General features: G+C 42.6%; 1 protein-coding gene across 1 annotated transcript in view; it reads right to left on the bottom strand.

Moving 5' to 3' along the window:
- The window catches only part of CNTNAP5 (contactin associated protein family member 5), a 463,918-nt gene that overhangs the window by 199,528 nt on the left and 240,762 nt on the right, over positions 1-23,628 (bottom strand). The window contains exon 8 of the mRNA XM_077320572.1: positions 822-1,086. Within this exon, the coding sequence (XP_077176687.1) occupies positions 822-1,086 (265 nt within the window). The remainder of the gene's footprint in view (positions 1-821; positions 1,087-23,628) is intronic.

Genomic DNA, 23,628 nt, shown 5'->3' with positions numbered 1-23,628 from the left:
TCAAAGAAATTTTTACAAGAAACCAAATATGCACTCTTGTTTAACATATATTCCTACCCCCCCATCTCCACATATATACGCACAATCTGAAGTTACATAGAATATTAAAACCAGAAAATCAAATAAACACTGAAATCATAAATATCATGAATTTGGGTCATGCTGTGCTGGGCAGATCAGAAACGTTATATCCCTACTTTATCTCTGCACAACTTTTATGAAGGCTGATCATTCTCAGTGGAACGTCAGGAAAATGTTTTGAGGATTAACATGTGAATTTTGATTGTTATATACAAAATGCAGGTTCAATGAGGGAGAATTGTTTACTTTTTTAAAAACGTGCTTGGCTAACTTGTGTTTAGAATTATAATCAAATCATTCTGTGGCCCTTGAAAGAAACATCACTGATCTCATGAACATAAAAACTCATCCTGCAATAAATGGGTTGATCTTTGTGATGAAACAGCCCTTTTGTGGGGGTTATGCTGAAGTAGAGGGGGGGATCCTCTAGAATTTTGCAATACTGATTAGGTGAGGAAGAGCAGGTTGGATATTCTTGCCTTCTGAATTACCATCACAGAATTCAGTGTTCTTTAAACAAATTTCAAGCAAAGGACTTTTCAGATCAGGCACAAACCTGCAGATTAAAACCTTCCCACTCACTAAACTTGGCAGAGCAATTAAAAGACGGCTGTCAGCATGGATTGACCAATTATCTCTTCCCTTAAACAAATGAGTCCTTTTATGTGCCATGTTCCAAATTCTTATTAATACTTGAAATGAGGATACAACACAAAGCATTTAGGGTGGTCATTCATTACCTGCATTGATTCCCATGTATTTCTCTGTTCCTTTCTGGATGATAAGTGACAGTTGGCCATGGTGGAGGTATACCAGCAGTGAACCTGATCCTCCTGACAGCTCCGTGGACAGGAGCAAGCCATCTTTGTTCCATGTTCGAAACTGGAAACTTACTGACAGTCCATCAAGTTGTGGGGTGCCCGGCAAGAGCAGGTAACTGCTGTTGGAGCTGTCAAAGGTGATGGGGGTGATTTGTGGCTCTGAGCAGGCAAACGTCACGTTGCCCTGGAATGCAATTAAAAAGGGAAACATTTTAATAGGAACAATGCTGGGTTTGTTTTGCTTTGTTTTGTTCTGAGCTAAGGAAATGCACACACGGAAAGTTAGCAAGGAGCTGTGTTTTTGGTCCAACCAAGCAATGGACCATCAGCTTAACATTGCTCAGCACTTCAGCAGAGGCTGAGTTGCTCGACATTTTCTGCCCTGGGCCTCTGACGTCCTAACGGTAAGAAAGAACGGAGCATGCAATTGGACCGAGCAGTTGTCAGCAGTCAGGGCCGTGAGAGAGATAAAAGGAGCCATAAACAATGACTTAATGGGAAAGGGGTTTGAACGGGATGCCACTCTAGAGCACTGCTATGTGAAAAGAGATGGAAGCATCAACTATATTTCATCCTTCTGTGCAGGCACATCAAGGGTTGGATAGAAATCAAGGATAGGCATATGCTGAGAAAAAGCGTCGAAGACTCAGCAGCAGCCACCATTGATGAGGCGGAGGAGCGGGCGGCGGGAAGATGTGCTGGGGCGGAGGTTCCATGGTGGCCGGAAGGGCGGGCGCTGTGCAAGAGCATTGCGCTTGCCTGGTTGACGCCTGGGAGTGGACTCATGGCACCTTAAAAGGCGCCACGTGGAGAAACCCTGTCTCTTGTGCCAGGCTCGCCGCCCAAGCAGCTTCCCTCCCACCCACCCTGTTTTGTTGGTTGTTAAGCTTATGTCTGTATGGCCACTGGATTATGTCTTTATATTGCATTTTGTCACAGCTGGCAGTTTTGGCATGGGATAGAGCCTGTTTGGGGGGAGTTCAGTCTGCGCATTGGACTCCCCACGTTGGGGACCTCCCTATGAGGTGGTAGGTCTGCAAGCAGGGCTAACCTAGCTGGGGAGGCTTGGGGCTCAAAGTCCCAGGTAGCCTGGGGTGGGACTAAGAAGGAGGTGGGCGCCTCTCCCATAGCTTATGATGCTGGGTGGCCTGGAGCGGTGCCAAGGGAAGTGTGTGCTTCCTCTTGGCACCCCAGGTAGACACTTCCCTATGGTGGGAATCCAGTAGCAACGGGACCCACATTCCTGGTGGGGGAACTGGGTGGGCCCCAGGGCACCGCTGGCTCTTCCTGTGAATGGGATCCCAGCAGCAAGGAGACCTGTGTTCTCAGTGGGGGATCTGGATGGGTTCCAGGGCACTGCTGGGGGATGAGTTCTTGTGGTGATTTGTGATAGGCTGGCCATGGTAACTGGACCCCTATGATTGTGTGTTCATGATAAAGATTTAAAACAAAGAACATGGATGACAAGCTAATAGGGAGAGGGCTACTAGATCACATTCCCTCCTCCTCTTTCCCCATTCATTCCCCAATGCTAGAAAACACAAACAATAATTTGCTTTAACTGTCCAATCCCAATATTACTATGCACACTGAATGAAACATTTTATTTGAAGTGAGGGCACATAGCTTTGCAATCCCATAGCTTCATGGACCACACCACTTTTTAAAAAAATCAAGCAGGAAATGGTGGGTAAGGGTGCACAAAATGCTGCCTAGGCTGTTGCACATTTCTCCCTCCAGAGAGGCTTGCCCCTGTTTGCATCCCAATTAGAAGTGTGAAAAGAAGTGACAAATGATTTTGCAATTTCCCTCATTGCGAAGCAAATCTGACAAAAACTCGCACCACCCATTGGAAAGCTCTGAGTTGCTGCTAACGTCATGAGGAAGTAACAGTAAAACCCTCAAGCAATGAGAGGCTGTCCAGGAGCAAATTCCTTGTGTGGAATTGGTCCTGGAACTGTAGAATTCTGCATGGGAATAATTTCAGTTCTAAACAGTCCGATATATGTGTAAGTCTCAAAGCATAGGTCTTATTATATAGCTACTGGCTCTCAGGCAAATGTCTCGTTTGGAAAGCACTGCTTAGGTCTGGCAACATTTGTTTCCCTAGAATCATGAGAGGACTTATCTCATGGGGTGCTCTTCAAATTTAACCATGTAGATATTTAGATTCATTATGTATTTTCTGCTCTGATCTACAGTTAGTAGCAGGCTTGAGCCAGTCCATCTGGCTCTGCTATTGATATCCTCTCAGGCTGGCATCTGCAGTTGGGTGTTCCAGGCAGCTGAAGAGCCAAGTTCACCCTGTGAAACAATGAAACTGGATGCCTGTGCATGAAACTGTAACCTTCAAATTATAGTAGATGGACAGAGAGCTCAGTAGTGGCCATTTAAATTCCAGTTTCTAAATAAAATCCAGCTACTTGTTCTCCATCATAATTATCCCTTTGAGATGTAAAGTACCACTTCTGTAGAGAACTGTGAGAGCAGGGATTTACCAAGTTCTTGTTTTACCTTTGCCATCAAAATAAAATATTCTAGAGTATTAACAGGAATGTTGCTTTAAAAATAAAATGTGATATGTTTTTCTCTGTTAAAAAAAAGTCTGACACATCTGAATTGTGTCAATCTTACTTAATCACATTTTTCCTGAGAAGCTACTGCCAACAGCTGTATCACCCAAATGCCCTTAGCAGACTGTATTGGCTGTCCTAAACAGATTTACAATTTATTAATGTCCATTGGTACATCATATCTGTTGTGCTCCCTGCATCATAAGCAACACAGCATATGCAGTTAAAAGTGGTCCAAAGTGTTTTGCTGCTATTGCACCCAACCGTCCATCCCACTGCAGCAGTGCAGCTACCATCCTCATCCAGGAACCAAAAATATAACTTACTCCCCATGGAAGCTCCATCATGTATCTTCTACCCAGACTGGTCTGAGAGCAACCTGCATCTGCTAGTCATCCACTGCTTCTCATCTATGCTGATCATATGGAGTCTGCCATACAACAACTGTCATAGGGAGAAGAGGCACTGAAACACACACCTTAGTGCCAGCTTGGTATAGTGGTTGACTGGCAGGGTGGCTTAGGGCCAATCAAGACGTTACACATATTTTGCAATAAGAAGGTCACAGCTTTATTTGACACCAACCGCAAAATCTGAACGTTGGCCTGGCACAAGGGGAAAGCACACTTCACAGCCGTAAGAACACCCTGAGTACCACTCCCTCCCAGCTGGGTGGGCACGTCCCTTGGCCCTACAGTTCCTCCATGGGGAGATGGCCTGCTTGAATGGTTGGCAGGCACCAATCTCATCCAACCACTCCGACTGCCTGTCTCTGAGCCCCTGACCTTCCCATCCGGATGAGGCCCCACTCGGTAGTTAGCTGATCTCTTAATGAGACCCCCCAAATCTTCAGGTCCCATCCTATAATGATGCATTTGATTTGTCCTGCCTAAATGAAGAGCTTTAGCAGCTGGTCTTTCTAAAAAGCAGCCAAAAACTGACAGCTCAATAGAGGCTCAAACCCAGCATGTGGACCACTTCTCTGTATTCTACCAGCAGATGATCCATTAAATCTGTGTTTGGATTATATCATCTACAGTGCTTACACGGCTGAATTCTTACCTGAAAGAAAGCATTCCTGCTGAAAGAAGGAGGGAGGGAGAAACACCTTTGGGGCATGATTAAACCCCAAATGCTTTCTTTACCAGCTTGATACAGAGATACAAAAAGAAAAAGTGCAGGCTTTACCCTTTCATCCATGGTGAATGATAACTAACCCTTATTTAGCTTCCTTCTTTGAAACTTCTTGCTATGTGTGTGTGTGTGGGGGGGGGGGTGGTACCCTCTTCCTTTCTTAGGTGATCTTTATCCTTGATCTCAACTAAATTCATAATCTGCAGCCACAACCTCTTTCCATTTCAAGCATTTAAATTCCAGCTACAGCATTCTAGCTCCAGCTATTAATACTGAGATATAAAAATCCTCCTTTAGCATAAGCTTTGATATACCGCCAACCTAGAATTAAAATAGGCCTCGACATTGCTTTGAGAGAAGGTTGGCAAATGGGCAGGACATAATCAGTTATCTCTGCAAAGCCCCAGGGAACGGTCTCACGCTCAGACTTTCTCCAATCACTTTCCCCTTCCTTCCCACCAGATGAGTCATCAGTTTCCAGCAAAATGGTAATCACAAAGAAAATCCCTGGTGTGCTACATAATTATTCTTTCTGTGCACCATTGTCTTTAGTAATTAACAAGAGTCCTCAAAAGTCTGGATTTTTTTTTTTTTGGCTAACCTCCCCACTGGCTGGATTCAAATGAACAAAGCTCATTAACCTCCAGCCCCCAGTCCTGTCTGGCCAAGAAACCCAAAGTAAAATCCCTCTGCCAATCATTGGCTTGAAAAAAGAGAGGCTTTTAAAACAATTTTGCTTCTTGCCCCCAGCCTGGTGGCCAGCCAAATCCTGAAGCCAGCAAAGTATTCTATATAGGATGCTGACAAAAAGACCCTAACACCATGCCCTGGAAGATCTTCTCCCCTTCCCCCTTTTAATATCGAGCCCCGGCCATAACTGGAGAACTCCTGCTATTACAAACTAGTCTCCAGGTAATATAGATCAGTCCACCTGGAGGAGCTGGACTCCATGGCATTATGCCTCACTGGATCTCCTCTCAACCCCAAACTGCAGCCTCCGAGGCTCCACCCCCAACATCTCCAGGTAATTTGCAACCCAGAGCTGGCCACTACTGATGAAGTATTCTGCAGAGCTCAAAAGCTTTTTCCTGGTGCTGCGTTACTTTAATCAAACTTTGTGTGGCTTTTGTTTGGGATTCTGATAAAGACAACCATGGCAAACAATATTTTTTCAAAAATCTGAAGAGATGCCTCAAAAAGCATATTGTGTTTTCCATCAAAAATAATTTTAACTCTTTTTATAGTTTCAGTGAAAGTGCATTAATATCGTCTTGTGTTTAGTTTTCCTGACCTTTACCTTCCCTTGTGTCCTCTTCAAAAACTCAATTTCAGAGTACACTATTTTCTAAAGTTTTTATGTATATTAGACCAATTTCAGCCACTAAATAATTTTCCAGACAGTGCACTTCAACGGAGTGGAAATACTCCGGGAACTTTCAGTCTTATTCTTTGTAGTAACATTTATTCCAAATCGAAGTGTTCTTTTGAATGGGAACTAAAGACTCAGTGTCTTTGTTTTTGATAATGTCATTGAAGTTTACTCCACCCAGTCCAATAACTACCAATTAACACCAGAGGAAGTAATGTATATTCACATCTCTTTCCACATTCATACACATTTGGGGGAGGGGGGAGTTGTAACATACTTGCTTTTGAAGTCAGGCACTTTATGAAGTATCAGCCGAAGTCTGATAAACCCTGTCATGTAAAATACTTTCTCTGTGGTACAACTTTCCATTAGAATTATCTCATTCTAGCAGGTCTGATAGAATTAACAAAAGATAACTGATGTGTAGGAAAGTTATAAGGCACTTGAGGATTCTCTTGTTGAAAAGATAGGGCAAGCGATTGGAATGCCTCCCTACTACTTGGTATAGCTTTGAACATTTCTTCTTTGACAGGGAAAATTAAATTTCTGGAGATACATTTCATTTATCATTAGGTAAAACAAAAGTTTCAATGTGATCTGTTTTGTTTTCCTAGCTTACAGGACCAAGTTTATTACAAATGGGCACACTCCCATCAACCAAGTTTGAATGGAAATGTAGCTTTTCTTATCTAGGCCACAGGGAGAGTTATTAGAATTCCAGTATGGGGAGGGAATCTAATCAAATCCATATAATAATATGATGGACTTACTGTTTCACCAGATGAGAAGATGCCACTTATGACATTGCACTTAATCATAATCAGATTCAGGACAAGTTCCAGGTAAGACTGCCAGCCATCACTTATGGAATTGACAGTTGTTTATCTCAAAGACTGCCTTTTGTTCCAATGCATCATAGCACTGGAGAACATAATATTCATTCCCCATGTCAGAACAGCTACAACTTAGTTAAAGTTCATATAACAGACGGCTTGATATCTGTCGGGTTCTTTTTCTGATTGTGGGAATGTTAACCGGCCATGCTAAGATATAAAACCTGTGCCAAATTGAAATGATTAGGTTAGGCTTTCTCAACCAACGTTTCTCAAGTAGGCGGTAGGTTGCAGAAGGTCCCTTGGACTTTGCGGGGGGGCAACAGAAGTTAATAACACAGGAAATCACACAAAAAATGAAATTAACTGTTTATGTAACAAGCGTTTTATTTTATTAGTGATGGCATGCATGCTGTAAACAAGTGAGAGCTTTAAAAAGGGGTTTAATCAGGATTTGTGTGTGTGTAAATCTCTACTACGCAGGATTTTGTCAGTTTGTAGTTCTTTGAGATCACCAGGCCCCACCTGGAATACAGCAACCCTAGAAATGCAGATCAGTTGTGTCTAGGGCTGATTCCACACCAGCAGCACCGCTCCAGGCCACCACCAGTACATTGTGGCGGAGGAGCATGCTGCTCCACCATTTTCAGTGTCTCCACAGAGGACACATTTCGGTGGCATCCTGATGGACACAGCCAGGGCGACAATGCAATCCCACCTTCCTGCAACAAAAACTGTGCCATTATACCCTGCGGTGATGTGAAGCTCCACTGAGCATTTTCTGTCCCCTGTAGGCAGCTGGACAGGCCTGTTGCCCCCCCCCCGCCTCCTACAAAAAGGGAACATGGATACTTCCAGAGCAATGGAGCAATGGAGGCCCTGATCTGGTCCAGGGCTTGGGACGGGGCCAGGACAGTGGCAACATCGTGTAGCTGTGGGGATTAGCCCCACAACCATACAGGCACCGACTCAGCCTTTTCCGCATATGCAGAATTGGCCTAGGTGGTCACTTCTGGAGACATGTCACTTCCAGGGGGTGGGATAGGCAGTTATAGCCAGCTGACATCACTTCTAGTGTGCCTCAAAACCGAAAGAATTTTTCAGACATACCTTCACGGTCAAAAGTTTGAAAAAGACTGTGATAGAGGCACATTGCCTAACCATCAGATGTCTCATAAAGATAAGAATAGGTAAGATTTACAGGACCACCTGGAAAATTACATCAGGTATTGGCTCATCTCTAGGGCCTTTTCTCAAACAGTTGATATTACAGCTGAACCCACTTTAATTGAAAACTAAACTTTTCCCTGGCTGAGAAATCAGAAACGAAGTTTCTAACCTCCAGAGAGAAACCAGAAGATCAGATGTGTGTAGCTGCTAAAAACTCCATCTAGCACTCATCTGGCATTTGAGAACTCCATCGAGTCCAATGTTTCCAGTCTGATTAACGATTCTTTTAACAGGTAGTGAAATCTACTCCAAAGGGGATCCGGCTGCTGTTATTACAGTTTAAACTTCCTAAATTCAGGCAATTAAACTGAGATATTTAACATTTCCTTGGTAGCTATCATCCTGACCCTCATCTACTCACACAAGAGTTCTGTAACTATCTATTTTTAGGAATGACAAGGCAAACTGGGGAATTGTCTTTGTTGCAAGCAGCCCATTGTAGAAACTATCAAAGCGGAAACAAGTTGTTTAGCTTAAATCATTACAAGGCAGAGAGAACTCTTTAGGAGAACATTTTTACATAAAATATCGCTTGCAGGGCAAAATGCATTTTAACAAGTACAAAAATACCATTATATGGAAGTCTGCTTTCCCTACCAAAGAGAACCCTGGGGAAACATTTCACAATCTAACCAGTAGGGGATCTCAGCCACTACACTGAGACCAGGTGTGTGAAACACATGAAGGAGGAAAACATTCACATTCTTATTTTGCCTTTGCTGCTGATTAGTTAGTGGAGAATAACTGCTATATTGGAAGAAAGTTAAAATCTAACAGGAAGAGTAAGGAATACAACAGAATTCCAGAGATATGAACCTGAGTGACAAACCAACTGTAGCGCCTTCTCCTCTATGTTGCTGCTGTGTTAAATAAAAATAAATAAATATTTAGTCTTCTAACCCACCCCTCCAATACAGCTCAGGGCAGGTAACAACATTAAAGCATTCTCTATTTTATTCCCAACTAAATATGTAAACAGAGAATTGGCCGGGGGGGGGGGGCGTCCAGAGTTTTTGGAGTGGATCTTTCTGCAATGCACAACAGTGAGGGCCAGCACTTGTTGTTGATTGTTTTGGGCTCCAACCGTAGGCCTGGTGGAACAGCTCTGTCTTGCAGGGCCTGTGGAAATGATTAAGATCCCACAGGGCCCTGATCTCATTAGGCAGCCCATTCCACCAAACTAGCACTTGCTTTGGGCCAGCAATCCTGAGAGGGTATTAATCTGATTATTTTAATGCTCTATGGGGGATAGAAAGGCTGAGAAAGTATTGGGATACTTTCCTGAACCTAGATTCTTAAGGACTGATTCTGTATGAGGAATTTGCCTCTAGACAGACTTTTGTTGCTTGTGGGTTTTAGAGTTGCTCCCACAAGACATCAGCAGCAACCCAGTGCTCTTAAGCGGCTGGCACGAGTTTTCCCCAGATTTGCTTCAAGATGAGGGAAATTGCAAAATCACAATTTGCCACTTCTTGCCGGGCTGCGATCCAGGGAGCAAACAAGGTCAAGCCTGTGTGGAGGGAAAAACGTGCAACCGTGTCCGTTTCCGGATTGAGTATTTTTTTTTTAATGGCACAATCTGCGTTGCTGCGGGACCTCAAAGTTACATGCCCTCCATGAAAATAAAATGTTCTCCTCATTGTGCTTTGTAATTTTGTGATTGGGCAGCCAAAACACATTCCTGTGTGTGTTTTCTGGGAGTGGGGTATGAATGGGGAAAGGGGAGGCATGTGATGAAGCTGCCCTCTCCCTATTAGTTTGGTGTCCATGCTCTGTGTTATAAATTGTTACTGTGAACACACAATCAGAGTTCAGCTACCATGGCCAGCCTATGAAATATGTATCCGAAAATAAAGAGAGACCCATTATGAGAATCCCAAAAAGAGATCTAAAGGGGAATATTTCATTGTTGTGGCATGATCCCACGGCAATACGGAAGAATTTAAAAAATATATATATTGCAATGTTGTGGCATTTCCCCATAGCAACATGGTAATGCACTTTTTCGGGGGGCTTGGGGGGGAAGGAAGTTTGAGTCCTTGAAAAAAATGCCGTAATGCGATTGGTGGTTTGTGGTGATTAACAAGCCAAGAAGTGGGGGAGAAGTGCAGGTTGTTCTCCCTTGCCACCTCATTGGGAGGCAAAAAGCCACAATCTGGTGGCAGTAAAACACAGGACGGGCCTCCCATCAGGAAGTTTGCAAACATGTGGCTTCCAACCCCACATTTGCAAGCTGGAGGCAGTGCGAGTTTTATGCCTCCATGTAGAATCGGTCAAGATGTTCTACCAAATGTTATAGAATCATAGAGTTGAAAGGGGTCATACAGGCCATCTAGTCCAACGCCCTGCTCAGTGTAGGAACAGCCTAAATCATCCATGATAAGTATCTTTCCAGTCACTGTTTGAAGACCGCCAGTGAGCGGGAGCTCCCCACCTCGTTAGGCAGCCTATTCCACTGCTGAACCACTCTGACTGTGAAACCTAGCCGGTACAATTGTATGTGTAGTTTAAACCAATTACTTTGGGTCCTATGCTGCCAACATGAACCATTCCCTGCCCTCCACTAAGTGACAACTTTTCTTAAAGGGAATAAAATTTCATTAGAATAAGACAAATGTGATACCACCAAAGTATCACAAAGTCCTCCATTCAGTTCCCTACTTAGCTAGGTTCAAATCCTCATTCACACTGGGCGACCTTGGGACTCTCTCTCTCAGCATATTGTTTGGATAAAGTGGAAGAAAAGAAACCAATGCATGCTACTTTAAACTTGCGGTAGGAAGGATAAGTTTGAGAGAAAGAGAGAGCTGAAGCATAGTTAAGAGTTACAAGGTACATATTTTTAAAATGTATAAATAACAATAACTACAACAACACCGTCATTGGCATACCAAACAATATTATTATCTGCTTATAATACAACAACCGGAAATATATATCAATATCAAATTAAACATAGCATGTTCATATTCTAATTGCTGGTTGTAAGAAGTTTGAAACTCTGTTAAATCAAGATTCTGACTTTTTAGCAGCAGAAGGATCTTATATTTAACAGAAGCCTCCCATTTTCTCATTAGGAGTGAATGCAAGAATTTAACCCTAACAATTCCATATAGTAGACAGTATAACAGAACATGTAAAAATGTACAAATAAATATTTTTATGTAAGCAAAGGTTACACGTAACAAACAAAAGCTCCCTTTAAATTGATGTGATTACTGAGGTATGAGGACTGTTTGCTATATGTCTGAGCATGCAATGCAGTTTCTGCATCATGTTATGTTTATGCATTTGTTTCATTTCAACTATTTCAGATTTCTGCAGTCCAAATCTTAATTCACTGTCTATTGGATTTCCCATCCTCTTGATTTATTGCCTTACACTGTGTAATCCATCTTGAGTCTCAGTGAGGAATGCAAAATATAAATAACATAAAATATGTGAATAAATGCATGAAACACGGCAATAAGGAGTGGCTGTGTGTCTCACAGACACTGATTGTCAAAAATGGCTTACAAGGACAACCCGTTCTTTTAGCAGTAATCTATAGCAGGGGTAGTCAAGCTGTGGTCCTCCAGATGTTCATGGACTACAATTTCCATAAGCCCCTGCCAGCAAAAGCTGGCAAGGGCTCATGGGAATTGTAGTCCATGGACATCTGGAGGACCACAGCTTGACCGCCCCTGATCTATAGGATATGCATGGTAGTTAGAGTTGCCAGTTCCCTGTTGGGAAATTCCTGAGAGACTTCCCAACATGGTGAGGGAGGGACCTCAGTGGACTAATTCATAAACTCCACCCTCCAAAGCAGGCATTTTGGGATTTTTTGGGCAAATCTGCTCTGTTGTTTCGGGATCAGTTGTAATTTTGTAAGATCTTTGAAATGTATCCTAGGGGTTGACAACCTTACTGATGGTCAAAACATGGGTTTTTTAATCAATGAAGAGGAGAGATTAAGAAAAGTACCACTATGGTACTTAATGCAGAAAAATCTTCTGTGCATATTTGAGTCAATATTTTCAAATGAAATGAGTTGCAGCCACCCATGGTCACCGAAGAACAGAGATATCCACAGCTGAATTCCTTTCACTGAAAACTCATGTACCAGAAATATATCAGTTAACAAAAAGAAAAGTGCTCATCGGGGTGAAATTTCATTCCGATGATAGACTTGGTGGATAATATGCTTGGATAAGCAATTCTGAATTTTCTTTATCTGAGTCTTTAGGAGAGTCACCTAAGCTTTTCGGTCACTGGCCAACAGTGCAACAAAAGATTTTACAGCCTTTTTGCTTGCAGTAACTGAACATTATCACTTCATTACCTGGTTCAGTAGCTGAAGCACGACTGCAGAGGCAAAAAGCAGTTCTACAGCCAGTTTTTTTAAAATCATAAATCATTCTACTATGAAACAAAAGTAAAAGAGGAAAGAGGGTATGAAGAGAGAGAGAAAAGGACAAATGTGTATAGATAACTTGATCTCCCTCACTTTTGAATGGAGAAGAAAAAGGACCTGGAGCTAGTCTTTCAAACTGACCTTGCTGGGAAAGAGCAAGATAAATGGGGCGGCTGAAATTAGTGAATATGCATAAATGCAGATTTCACATTTTGTGCCAGTTTGCAGATATTTTGGACCTAAATATATTAAATATTATCTCAAACAAAATATAAAAATGAGTCAGACAGAGACAGGTACACATGAGAGAAAAACAGCAGTTTCTCTTATAAAAACATTAGAGAAAAGCAAGATTCTAATTGCACTTCAAAGACTAACATTTGTGGCAGGTGAAAATGTGAGCAATGACTCACAAAAGTGAACAGCCTGCCACAACTGTGTTAGTCTTTATGGTGCTACTGGACACTTGCTCTTTTCTACTGCTACGGATTCACACGGTTAACCATCTTGATCCATCTATCGTCATAAAAACAGGAAATTACTTGTAACAGAATTCAGACTACCTTCCATGTCAATTTCAGAAAATACAGTGAACTCTAATCGGCCACATATGAAAGAAATCAGTTCACTTGTCCTGCCAATCTTAAAAGTCTTGTCAGTCCTTGTATAAAATGCTATTTATAACAATGGCAACAGCAGTTATTCCTTCTTCTACTACTAAAGATGATGATGATAAACTGAATGACTAGAGCAAGAAAAAGAAAAGTTTCTTATTTAGATCAGAATCATACAGAGCTGGAAGACATCACAAAAGGCCATCCAGTCCAGTCCCTCGCTGTTAAATATGCAGGCTTTGATACTGGTTTGAAATAACATGCAAATGAAGGATTGTAAATCAGCCAATCACAAGCCATATTGATTTTCTGCAAATGGATCAGTTGTTGGGTTTCATTAAGAGCCAGTCAAGGTTACTTGGGGGGCTGCCTGAACTGTATATAAGTTCAAGAGTTTCTGTTGATGGCTGCTTCATATTTCTTGTTGGAGTTGGTGTTCAATTAAGAGTTGATTGTTTCACAGAAACTGCGCCTGTTGAACGCACAGATTTAATACCCAGCTTCTCAGGGATTTAAAAATCACACACTCCTTACAGGTGCTCATAGAATCTCCTCCTAAAAAACTTCCAATGAAGGAGAATCTAACCACCCTCTGAGGGAGCACTCTACAGCCAGCCCTCATCCTCAAACAATACTTTCTAATATTTTGAAGTGGAACCTCCTTTCCTGCAATTCTAATCCATTGCTCCTGTTCCTTATCTTTAAAGCTAAAGTAAAAATGTTGGTCCCTCTTTATTTATTTATTTATCATACTTTTATACCGCCCTCCCCGGAGGCTCAGGGCGGTTTACATTATAACAGAGAACCATACATAAAACAGTCTGTAAAACATAAAACATACATAAAACACTCTTCAACATGTCATTAGAGGAAGACTTTTTCTCATTGGGGAATGCTTAACAAAAGACAGAGAATCCAACCCATAAAATGCATATTTATGAAATGTAAAAAGCATTAAGAAAAAAATTGTAAAGCAAAAATATCCATATAACTTAAAACTGTTATATCCTGGTGTTTACTGCATGGCTGCTGTTATGCCAGGCTGCTGCCCAGGAATTTGCCCCTCCACTGAATGAGCAGTAAGGTGGGGCAAATTCCTGGTGCAGAAATGGTCCCACTGCTACGTGAGAGGTAGGAACAAATGATAGTAGAAAATAAAAAGATAGATTATGTAGGAAAGAAAAGTGTGTCATCCTGCACCATCTTAAATAGTCATCATAGGATGGGCAACATATCTGAATATCACGTTCAACTTCATAATATCAAAAACATTATTATACTACACCTTGGTTGTGGAAACTGCCAAAGAGGCTCAGCTAGTTTATGGTGACCCCAAACAGACAGAAATAGTTTGCCATTGCCTGCCTCTGCACAGTAGCCCTGGCCTTTTCTGGTGGTCTCTCATCCAAGTACTACCCAGGGCCAAACTTGCTTAGCTTCCAAGATATGAAACAATCAGGCTATCCAAGACCATTCAGGCCAGAATATGATATACATTATAGCAGGGGTAGTCAACCTGTGGTCCTCCAGATGTCCATGTACTACAATTCCCATGAGCCCCTGCCAGCATTTCATCAAATGGGAGCCACAAGGCAGAAGGCACTTTCACAGGGCATTTTCCCCATCTGCAGGTTGGTGTTGTGGCAGATCATATGAGAAGACAGTCTCACAGCTATGGAGGTCCAAGTCCATGAACCACTATGTGAATGCCAATACTAGAAATTGGCAGGGGCTCATGGGAATTGTAGTCCATGGACACCTAGAGGACCACAGGTTGGCTACCTGCATTATAGCATATTAACTACCATATGAACAAAACGTATTCACATCTATCTATCTATCTATCTATCTATCTATCTATCTATCTATCTATCTATCTATCTATCTATCTATCTATCTATCTATCTATCTATCTATCTATCTATCTATCTACCATCTGAATATATATTTATATATATATATATACACACACACATATATAGTCTGTGTATGTATGTATTTGTGTGTGTATATAATCTGTCTACAGTATACAAAGAAATTATCAACTAATGCTCTTGGTTGTCTTACATAAATATCTACACACTAAACATTTTAAATGTTAAATGTTATGCATCATTTATTCCAAAGAGAAAACAAAGCATGGGAATTTATTGCTTTCCAAACATTTCATTTTAAAAATTAGGTGTAGGGAATTTCTTAGGGCAAAATACAGGAGGAGGGGGCATGTTTTGTTGTTTTCTCCACAGACTTTGCCCTCTCTAGAATCTCTGTCAGGGAGCCACGGGGCTTTGCTGAAAGGCATGTGCAGACTGTATTAGCATGATTAAATTTCATTCAGCGGGTTCAATGAGCAGCTAGCTCAGTCGCAGAAATGTGAAGGCTTAGCACAAAAGAATAGCCCAGAAAAATGAATTAATCAGCCCCTGTCAACTCCACAGCTTTCATTCTAAGACCTTTCCAGTCATAGTGCTTCCTGGCGCTTCCACTCCATTTAGCATAGGAGCAAAAGCCTCTGTAGAAGCTCAAAACTTCAACTAAAGGAAACTATAGAACAAAGTTTGAGGCCAGTGGTATCCTTAAGACCAAAATATTTTTTATTCAGGGTATAAGCATTCATGTGCATGCATACAATGAAGCACAATTTCTTCAATCATTACACATAGGGGTTTGGGGCCTCCCTATGAGGCAGTGTGTATACGAGTGCGGCTTACCCAGATGGGTTCGATTGCCAGTTGGCCTGGGGGCAGTTAAATCAGGTTGGCACCTGGGGACTTCCCCACATGTGTCACTTCCCTTAGTGCGGACTTCAATATGCAAGGGCATCTGCTCGCCCAGCTGGGAACAACGTGGGTCCTCAGGGCACATCTGAACTCCAAGGGTTTTGGTTTAGTCTACTGACTGCTAGCTCAGGCTAGCTCTCCCATGCTGTGCCAACCCTCTCACAGGGAGGTAATGAAGCTGTGGCATTGTATATACCAACATTGGTATAGCGTCTTATTCCAGCACATAATGACCTCCTGCGAGTCAATAAAACCCCACATTCATGCAAAACATGAAAAGATGTATCAGTCATATTCAGAACCCAAAGGCAATAAGTTATCGCAATAAGCTATATTCAGAAATCTCTCCTGTAGAACCTCTGAGGGTATAATATTCAATCTTGTGAATAAGAAAGCTCTGCAATATCATGGGATAGTAAGATAGTACATATTTGGGGGGGGGGGGAAGTAAAGATTTTGGAAAAGAAAGACCAAGAGCAAACACAGCAGGCTCTTAAGAACAAACTACTGCAATCAGTTTCATGCTTTTTGATAAAAGAAAACACTTTGATTTGCCATTAAGAGAAATATGCAGAGCCAAAAGTCCAACTAACATGTCTCTGAGAATTTGGTCCCCTCTTTAATTAATTTGCCAATAACAGAATCCCCAAATAGGAGAAGGTCTTAATCTGCTCAATATTGAACCTATTAATTGACCATTGAAATGGGTTACATTTAACAAATAAACTGAAAATACCAGCCACTGTAACAACCTGGCCTAAGAGAGCCAGTTTGGTGTAGTGGTTAGGAGTGCGGACTTCTAATCTGGCATGCCGGGTTCGATTCTGCACTCCCCCACATGCAGCCAGCTGGGTGACCTTGGGCTCGCCACGGCACTGATAAAGCTGTTCTGACCGGGCAGTGATATCAGGGCTCTCTCAGCCTCACCCACCCCACAGGGAGAGGAATGGGAAGGCGACTGTAAGCCGCTTTGAGCCTCCTTCGGGTAGGGAAAAGCGGCATATAAGAACCAACTCTTCTTCTTCTTCTTCTAAGACAGGCAGAGGGCTAAATTCCTGTTTCCTGATTCTTTCTTCCCCCTCCTTCAAGCATACAATATGGTTTGTGCAGAAATGGTTCCAGCCATTTCCACAACCATTTAAATTAGAATAGGAATCTTCTCTTTACCTTTTCATGTGTAAAATTAAATCTACTAATAAATAGTTTCTATATTAGTTGAGCACAATCTTAGATAATTTGTGGCCTGGATTAAACTGGGGCTGCCATTGATGCGGTGGGTGAAGTGGGCAGGAAAAAACGGTGGGAAGGCAGCCCTGGGTGCACATGGCTGCAAGGGAAGCATGGCACCCTGGGACTGGAGCAGGGGGAAGGCTCTTTCAGATTGTTATCATGTTAAAAAGTTATGTAATTGTCACAGCTTTCGGGTTGGGGCAGAGCCAGTTTCACTAGAAGTAGGATGTGCATGGCAAACTCCCTGAACAAGGGGCTTCTTTAAAGAGGTTGCAGACTTGTGAATGGATGCCGAGCCCGGTTGCATGAGGCACAGTTTTCACAGGCCTGGTGGCCTGGGACGGGTCCTCCTCTGGCATCAGAGGTGGACACTTCCCTGGATAGGGAAGTGGCTTGGGGGACCTGAATTCCCAGCTGGAAATTGGTGCAGGATTAGAGCAAGCCATTGTGGTGGGAAAATACGGCAGTCAGCTGACTGCAAACAGCTCCTTACCTCCTGCCATGCCAACCCTCTCAGTGTGTTTGTTAATAAAGCTGTTGCCTCTTTAATGCTAATACTGTGTGAGCATCTTTATAAGCCTGGAACTCCCACCCTGCAATTCAATGTATTTTTCTTTGTTGTTTTTTGACCACACACACTCAGCTGCACACTGCGCTTTTCAGCCAAACCAGGTACTCAGCTAACTTTCAAGATATTAAAACTTTACCACAAGTCTACCAATCAATATTCTTCAAATTATAGGCACAGACCATATCATATTTTAAAATGAATTATTATTATTATTATTATTATTATTATTATTATTATTATTATTATTATTATTATTATTATTATTATTATTATTATTTTGCAAAAAGGCACACATGGCTGAAGGTTTTGCAGTCCAGTAAGAAGAGGCTTGCTCGGGAGAAGTCACTAGACAGAGAAATCAACTTGCTTTCTCCCTGTTTGAAAAGCACACATTTTCAGATTCTATTAGATGCCTGAAACTGGTGCTGAGAGAAGAGAAATTGAGATTGTGGAAGACCCTGGAGGTCCTTTCCAACTCAATCAATCAAACTTTATTACAGTTGTTCAGACACCCCTTCCAACTCTATGATTCTAAGATTCTAAGAAGAACTTCCTGTAGCTCCAGATGCAAACACCTTGCAGAAGCTCAAGCAGGAATATGGAAACTGGACAGAAAAAGATGTAAAAGCCTCTACAATTATCTCATGTGTGAGTACAGCTGAATACCCTGATTTACTAAGATAAAAGTCTGCTCATGATATGCTAAAGCTTTTGGAGTCTTGTTAAAAAGGGATGGACTTACTCCTCCAGACTAATTAGGAAACTGTACAACGGTGCTATCAAGGAGAATCCTTTGATGAGCGTATATAGGAAATAAGACTCTTTCAGGAATTAGAAACCTCTGATGCTACACTATCAAATGTAAACAAAATTACTATGTTAGTTCTGAGTATGTCCTTTGACTTTCATCTGAACAAGCATTGAAGTGATCTATTGCACAAATAGTACCCAAAAAACAGAGGAACATATTAAAGACACTCCAGAACAACACTTTAGAACTCTAAATTTAGACATAGTATACACTTACTTGCAGCTCCTCTTCCCGGGATACCCTTTTATGTGGCCAGCAAGTTTTGTGAAGCTTCACATTCCTGGAAACCACTAATTGGCCTAGAGTTTGTTGTTCAATGTTCATTCCAGCCTGTTCTATGGTGTTCTGGAAGTATTTTAGCCCTGAACAGGTTAATGTGCATATTATTTTTGCATTTGGAGTTCCAAAATATTTGGATGTGCCTTAAATACATCCCACTGCTTTTTGAAGTACTATCATTTAATGCCCGCTTCAGTCTGTTCCAGAACGTTAGGCATTTTGGCCTGGAAAGGGTTAATAAAGATGTCAGAGCTCCACTTTTTCATTTCAAAAATATTGTCCTTGAGTGTTTGTAATGCATTCCTCTTTTGTTGTGGTACTCTTGCTTGTTTAATGCCCGTTCTGGGGTGTTCCAGTGGCCTTTTGGCCTGGAACGGGTTAAAAAAGGGATGAGAGTCCTACGTCTTCATTTCTAAAATATTGTTCTCAAGTGTTTCTAATGTGCCCCACTGGTTTTTGTGGTACTCGTTTGTTTAATGTCAATTCTGGGGTGTTCAAGAGGCATTTTGGCCTGGAAGGGATTAATGAAAGGCTGAGAGTTTCACTTTTTCATTTCAAAAATATTGTTCTCAAGTATCTGTAATTCATCCCACTGTGTTTTGTGGTACTCTTGTTTGTTTGATTCCCATTCTGGCCTGTTCTGTTCCAAACACTTTTTAACTTGGTAAAGGTTAATAAAGGTGTGGGATCTCTATGTTTTCATTTCTAAAATATTGTTCCCAAGTGCCTATAATACATCCCACTGTTTTTTGCATTTCATGCCTGTACCAGCTTGTTCCGGGCCATTCCAGCTTTTACTCTGTCCTGTTTAGGGAGGTATTCATTGTTTCCTTGGCATTATCAACGTTACAGAAAAAGCAGAGAAGATGGGAAGTAAAGAAGAAAACCCCTTTGGGGTAGCAATACAAAATTCCTTTTTGTGAATGGCAAAGTGGAGGAAAATTAGGTAAGCATTGATGTCTATGAAGCAACAGCTCTATTTATACTGGGTGCACTTTGTTGTGACTCATTTCACTTCCTTTTCCATTAAGCTTTTCTTCTTAACCAAAGAAAAGTTGCACAAAGCAATATCCTGACTCAAGTGAAGTGACTACAGAAATGTCAGGAAACAGCATTCCATTCTAAATGGAGTGAGGCCCATGATTGAAACAGAGATCTATACGTGGAGAATAGACCTTTCTTCCCAGCAGAGCTAGCACAATAGTGGTTAGGTTTGCCAACTCTTCTTTAGAAAATACCTGGAGACCTTTGGGGTAGTGCTGGGAGTGGACAGGATTTGAGGCAGAGAGAAACCTCAGGCATAGTATAATACTATAGCAGTGGTTCTCAACCTGGAGGTCGGGACCCCTTTGGGGGTAGAATGACTCTTTCATGGGTGTTGCGGCAGGGCAAGCAGCTTGGCTGGGGAGGGGGAGGCGCCATCCACGCAACAGCCTTCCAGGGTAGATCAAGATAGAGTGTACATCTGTCTGGAGCAGCAGAAAAGAGCGAGATCGGCATGGTGGGACAAGAGGCAGAACTGAACTGAGATGCCCCGGGGAAAAAACAATCTATATACAATGATGAACACTGGATCTTCATGCAATTGGTCAGTTTCAGTTTCATTTCAGTGAAAGAACACTTGCAAAATTTTATGGTTGGGGGTCACCACAACATGAGGAACTGCATTAAAAGGTTGCGGCATTAGGAAGGTTGAGAACCACTGTGCTATAGAGTCCATCTTCCAAAGCAGCCATTTTCCCCAGGGGAAGTGATCTCTTTTGTCTAGAGATGAGTTATAAAGCCAGCGAATCCCCAGCTCCCACATGTGACTGTCATCCCTAATGGCTGAATAGGTCAGTTTGCCCTCAATGCTCCATAATGGAAGATGATGATGGAGAATGCTTTTCTGTAGGTCCAGAGTAGCAACAGAATTCATAAATAATTATGACCACAGTAAAAGTACGGATGCCAACAGAATTTACAGCTCCTGCTGACACAGTAAGACCCAAGGCCTTGCTTTCCAACATTTTTCTTGTGTGTTATCTCAATGGTTTATTTGCAAGAAGCTTCTTGAGGAGGGAGGGATAGCATAGAAGAAAAAAGGCTTTGCTATACATATATACATAAATACAACCACATAAAGAAGGGCTGAAAATTTATTACAATTTGTTGTTTCTTTAAGCTTGCTATTGAACTTTCATACCATCAAACTGGTTGCTGACTTTTATTGGTTTATGGCTCCAAAACACACTGACACGCATATTGAAAGCAGATTAGGAACAACTTCTATAGATGTCCCTGTCTTAGAAGACAGCTGAGGTTTCATCATAACACTCTCCAGGATTTTGAACAGTATTATCATACATATCTGAGCAGTGCAAGTCCACAATATTCATCTATAATGAAAATAGTATTCCAACACTGTATCTAGGTAGTGATGATTCTCCATACATCTCTTGTTGCCACTGCAAGGGCAGAAAACTACGAAATGCACAGCATTTTCGTCAGATTTTTCTGACCTTAGATTCCCATGGCTGCCCCCACCCCTGTGCCACTGAAGAGCTATTTTTCAGGAATTTAAATCACTATTTGCTAAATCACTATAGTGGCTCTATATAGTTGCAAAGAGCCACTATATGTGTGGAGTGGTGTCCGTGCCCTGTTCAGGTGTCTGGACACCACTTCCACTCCATGGGTCAATCCAGGAGCGGCCAGCAAAGCTGGTTCACCTAGATTGGGTAGGCCCATGGATCACCTGCCCCCAACAACTCCCCATGAGGAACATGACCAGCCTCATGCCTGCATGCTCCCCACCAACCGCCAACCCCTGACCAGCACGATGCTCCACCAAACCTGGCGGGGATGGTGGTGAGGTGGCACCAGAAAAGCAGTGGTAGCAAGGCAGTGGTGCAGAACTGGCACAGGCAGCGGTGAGCCAGCGCCACAGAAGCGGCCAAGGCAGCTGTGAGCCACTAAAGAAATGGCGGAGCCACCGCCGGAGAAGCAATGGAGGCATTGCCAGGCCAGTGGCACAGGAGCAGCAGAGGCTGTGGTGTAGGAGTGGAGCTTCCCCGTCGCCAGCATCGACCAGGACTGTCAGCCCCTAGGCCACCGCACACCCACCCCGCCACCTTTGTGGGAGGAAGGTGAGAGGGAGGGAAGGGAGGCCGCTCCACACCTACCCAGCCTTGAGGTTCCACGCGCCCATCGCCTCCCCCCAACCATTACCTTGCTAGTGCCTGTTGCATTCAATACTGCAGCAGGCTTTTTTACTAGTAGTATCATAAAAGTACTACGGACGAAGTCCATTACATTCAGGAATACAACGGCACTAGATTGTGTGTGTGTGTGTGTGTGTGTGTGTGTGTGTGTGTGTAAGAACACTGTGGATAGCCTCCCCCTCCCCCCAGGACCTGGAAAGGCTACAGGCTGGAGGTCCCCAGGAAGGGAACTCACCGGCAGGGGCAGCCCTCACATGGCATGGATCTGCCACCTCCCAAGCCTCAGAGGGAAGTGGAAGGAGGAGGGGATAGTCAGGGGTAAGGGATGGAAGGTGATTGGCTAGCTGCTGGACAGATAGGCAAGCCAGTTGGAGGAGGAAGCACTCAGGGGTGGGACAACCACCCTGAGTTGGTGTTAAGCACTGTCATTTAAGCCATATGACATGCTCCTCCTCCAAGCCCTTGCCAGAAATATATTATGTGGAACAGATAAGGCTACTACTTTCTCTGAATTCCCAGATTTCTTTTTATTTATTTCAATTGTTGGCCTTCTAGGCTGCTCCTCTCCAAAAATAATCTCGGGGCAGCTTACAACAATCATGCAGATAAAAAATCCATACAATAAAATCAACTTAAATCCTATAAAATAATCAAAAATTATAAACTGGTCACTCTTGCCATAGTTTTATCAACTCCAACGAACCTACTATCATGATAGATGGAATTCCCATTTTTGGCCCGGTTCAGATGAAGAATATAGCCTAGATAGGGGCTAGGGGCAGGGGCATTCAAAAGAAGAAGAGCTGGTTTTTATATCCACTTTTCACTACCCAGAGGAGTCTCAAAGAAGCTTACTACTGCCTTTCCTTCCTCTTGCCACAATGATAAGAATGCAGTTTTTGGCCTAAACCTAATGCCAGGTGGAAGAGTGGTGTTTTACAGGCCCTTTGCAATTTTGAGAGTTCCATAACAACCCAGGTCTCTACGGGCAGCTCATTCCACCAGGCTGGAGCTGGGGTCAAAAAGGACCTGGCTCTGTTCAAGGCCAAGTACGCTTCTCTCTCACAGGGCACCACCAGCAAGTTGGAATTTTCTGAAGGAAGTGCTCTTTGGCAGGGGACAGTGATATAAGGGGACAGGCACACTCCTTATGTCTCTGGAGTGGAAATCGTTAAATACTTCTGGTTTTTAATGAAAACTCAGAATTCAGAAGAGTTAGTAGCATGTGACAGTAGATCATTCTAATGTTACAATGATAAAGAAAATGATAAATTACAGTTAAAAAGCCTGAAAACAGCCCTCTGCTAAAATGGCAACAGGAATAGCAAGGTGCAGTGTTGGGAGGACAAGCCAGAGCTCTGAGGAAAAATGGCACAGTGTTGGGAGGACTCTGGATAATTCACACTTCCTCATCCACATTGCCTCATGATATTCTTGGACTGCACTCTTCCTGAAAAGACCGGGACAAAGCAGGTTTGGAAAAGAGTACTTGGGATGGAAAAAAGAGGACTGGAGTCCAATCAGACTTCAGTGCCATGCAGGTGTTCCAAAAACAAGTGATACTCTTTGGTAGACAAAGCCAACAAACCCCCCCAAGTTACCTATGCTCATGTTATCTGGCCTGCTGGTAGATTCATTATGAAAGGTAAAGTTACAAAGAATCTGCATGAATTTAGGCAATACATATGAAAGGGAAAGAACTG

The sequence above is a fragment of the Paroedura picta genome, chromosome 2 (assembly GCF_049243985.1).
Source record: "Paroedura picta isolate Pp20150507F chromosome 2, Ppicta_v3.0, whole genome shotgun sequence".
Classification (NCBI taxonomy): Eukaryota; Metazoa; Chordata; class Lepidosauria; order Squamata; family Gekkonidae; genus Paroedura; species Paroedura picta.
This window is presented reverse-complemented; position numbering and strand designations above follow the sequence as displayed.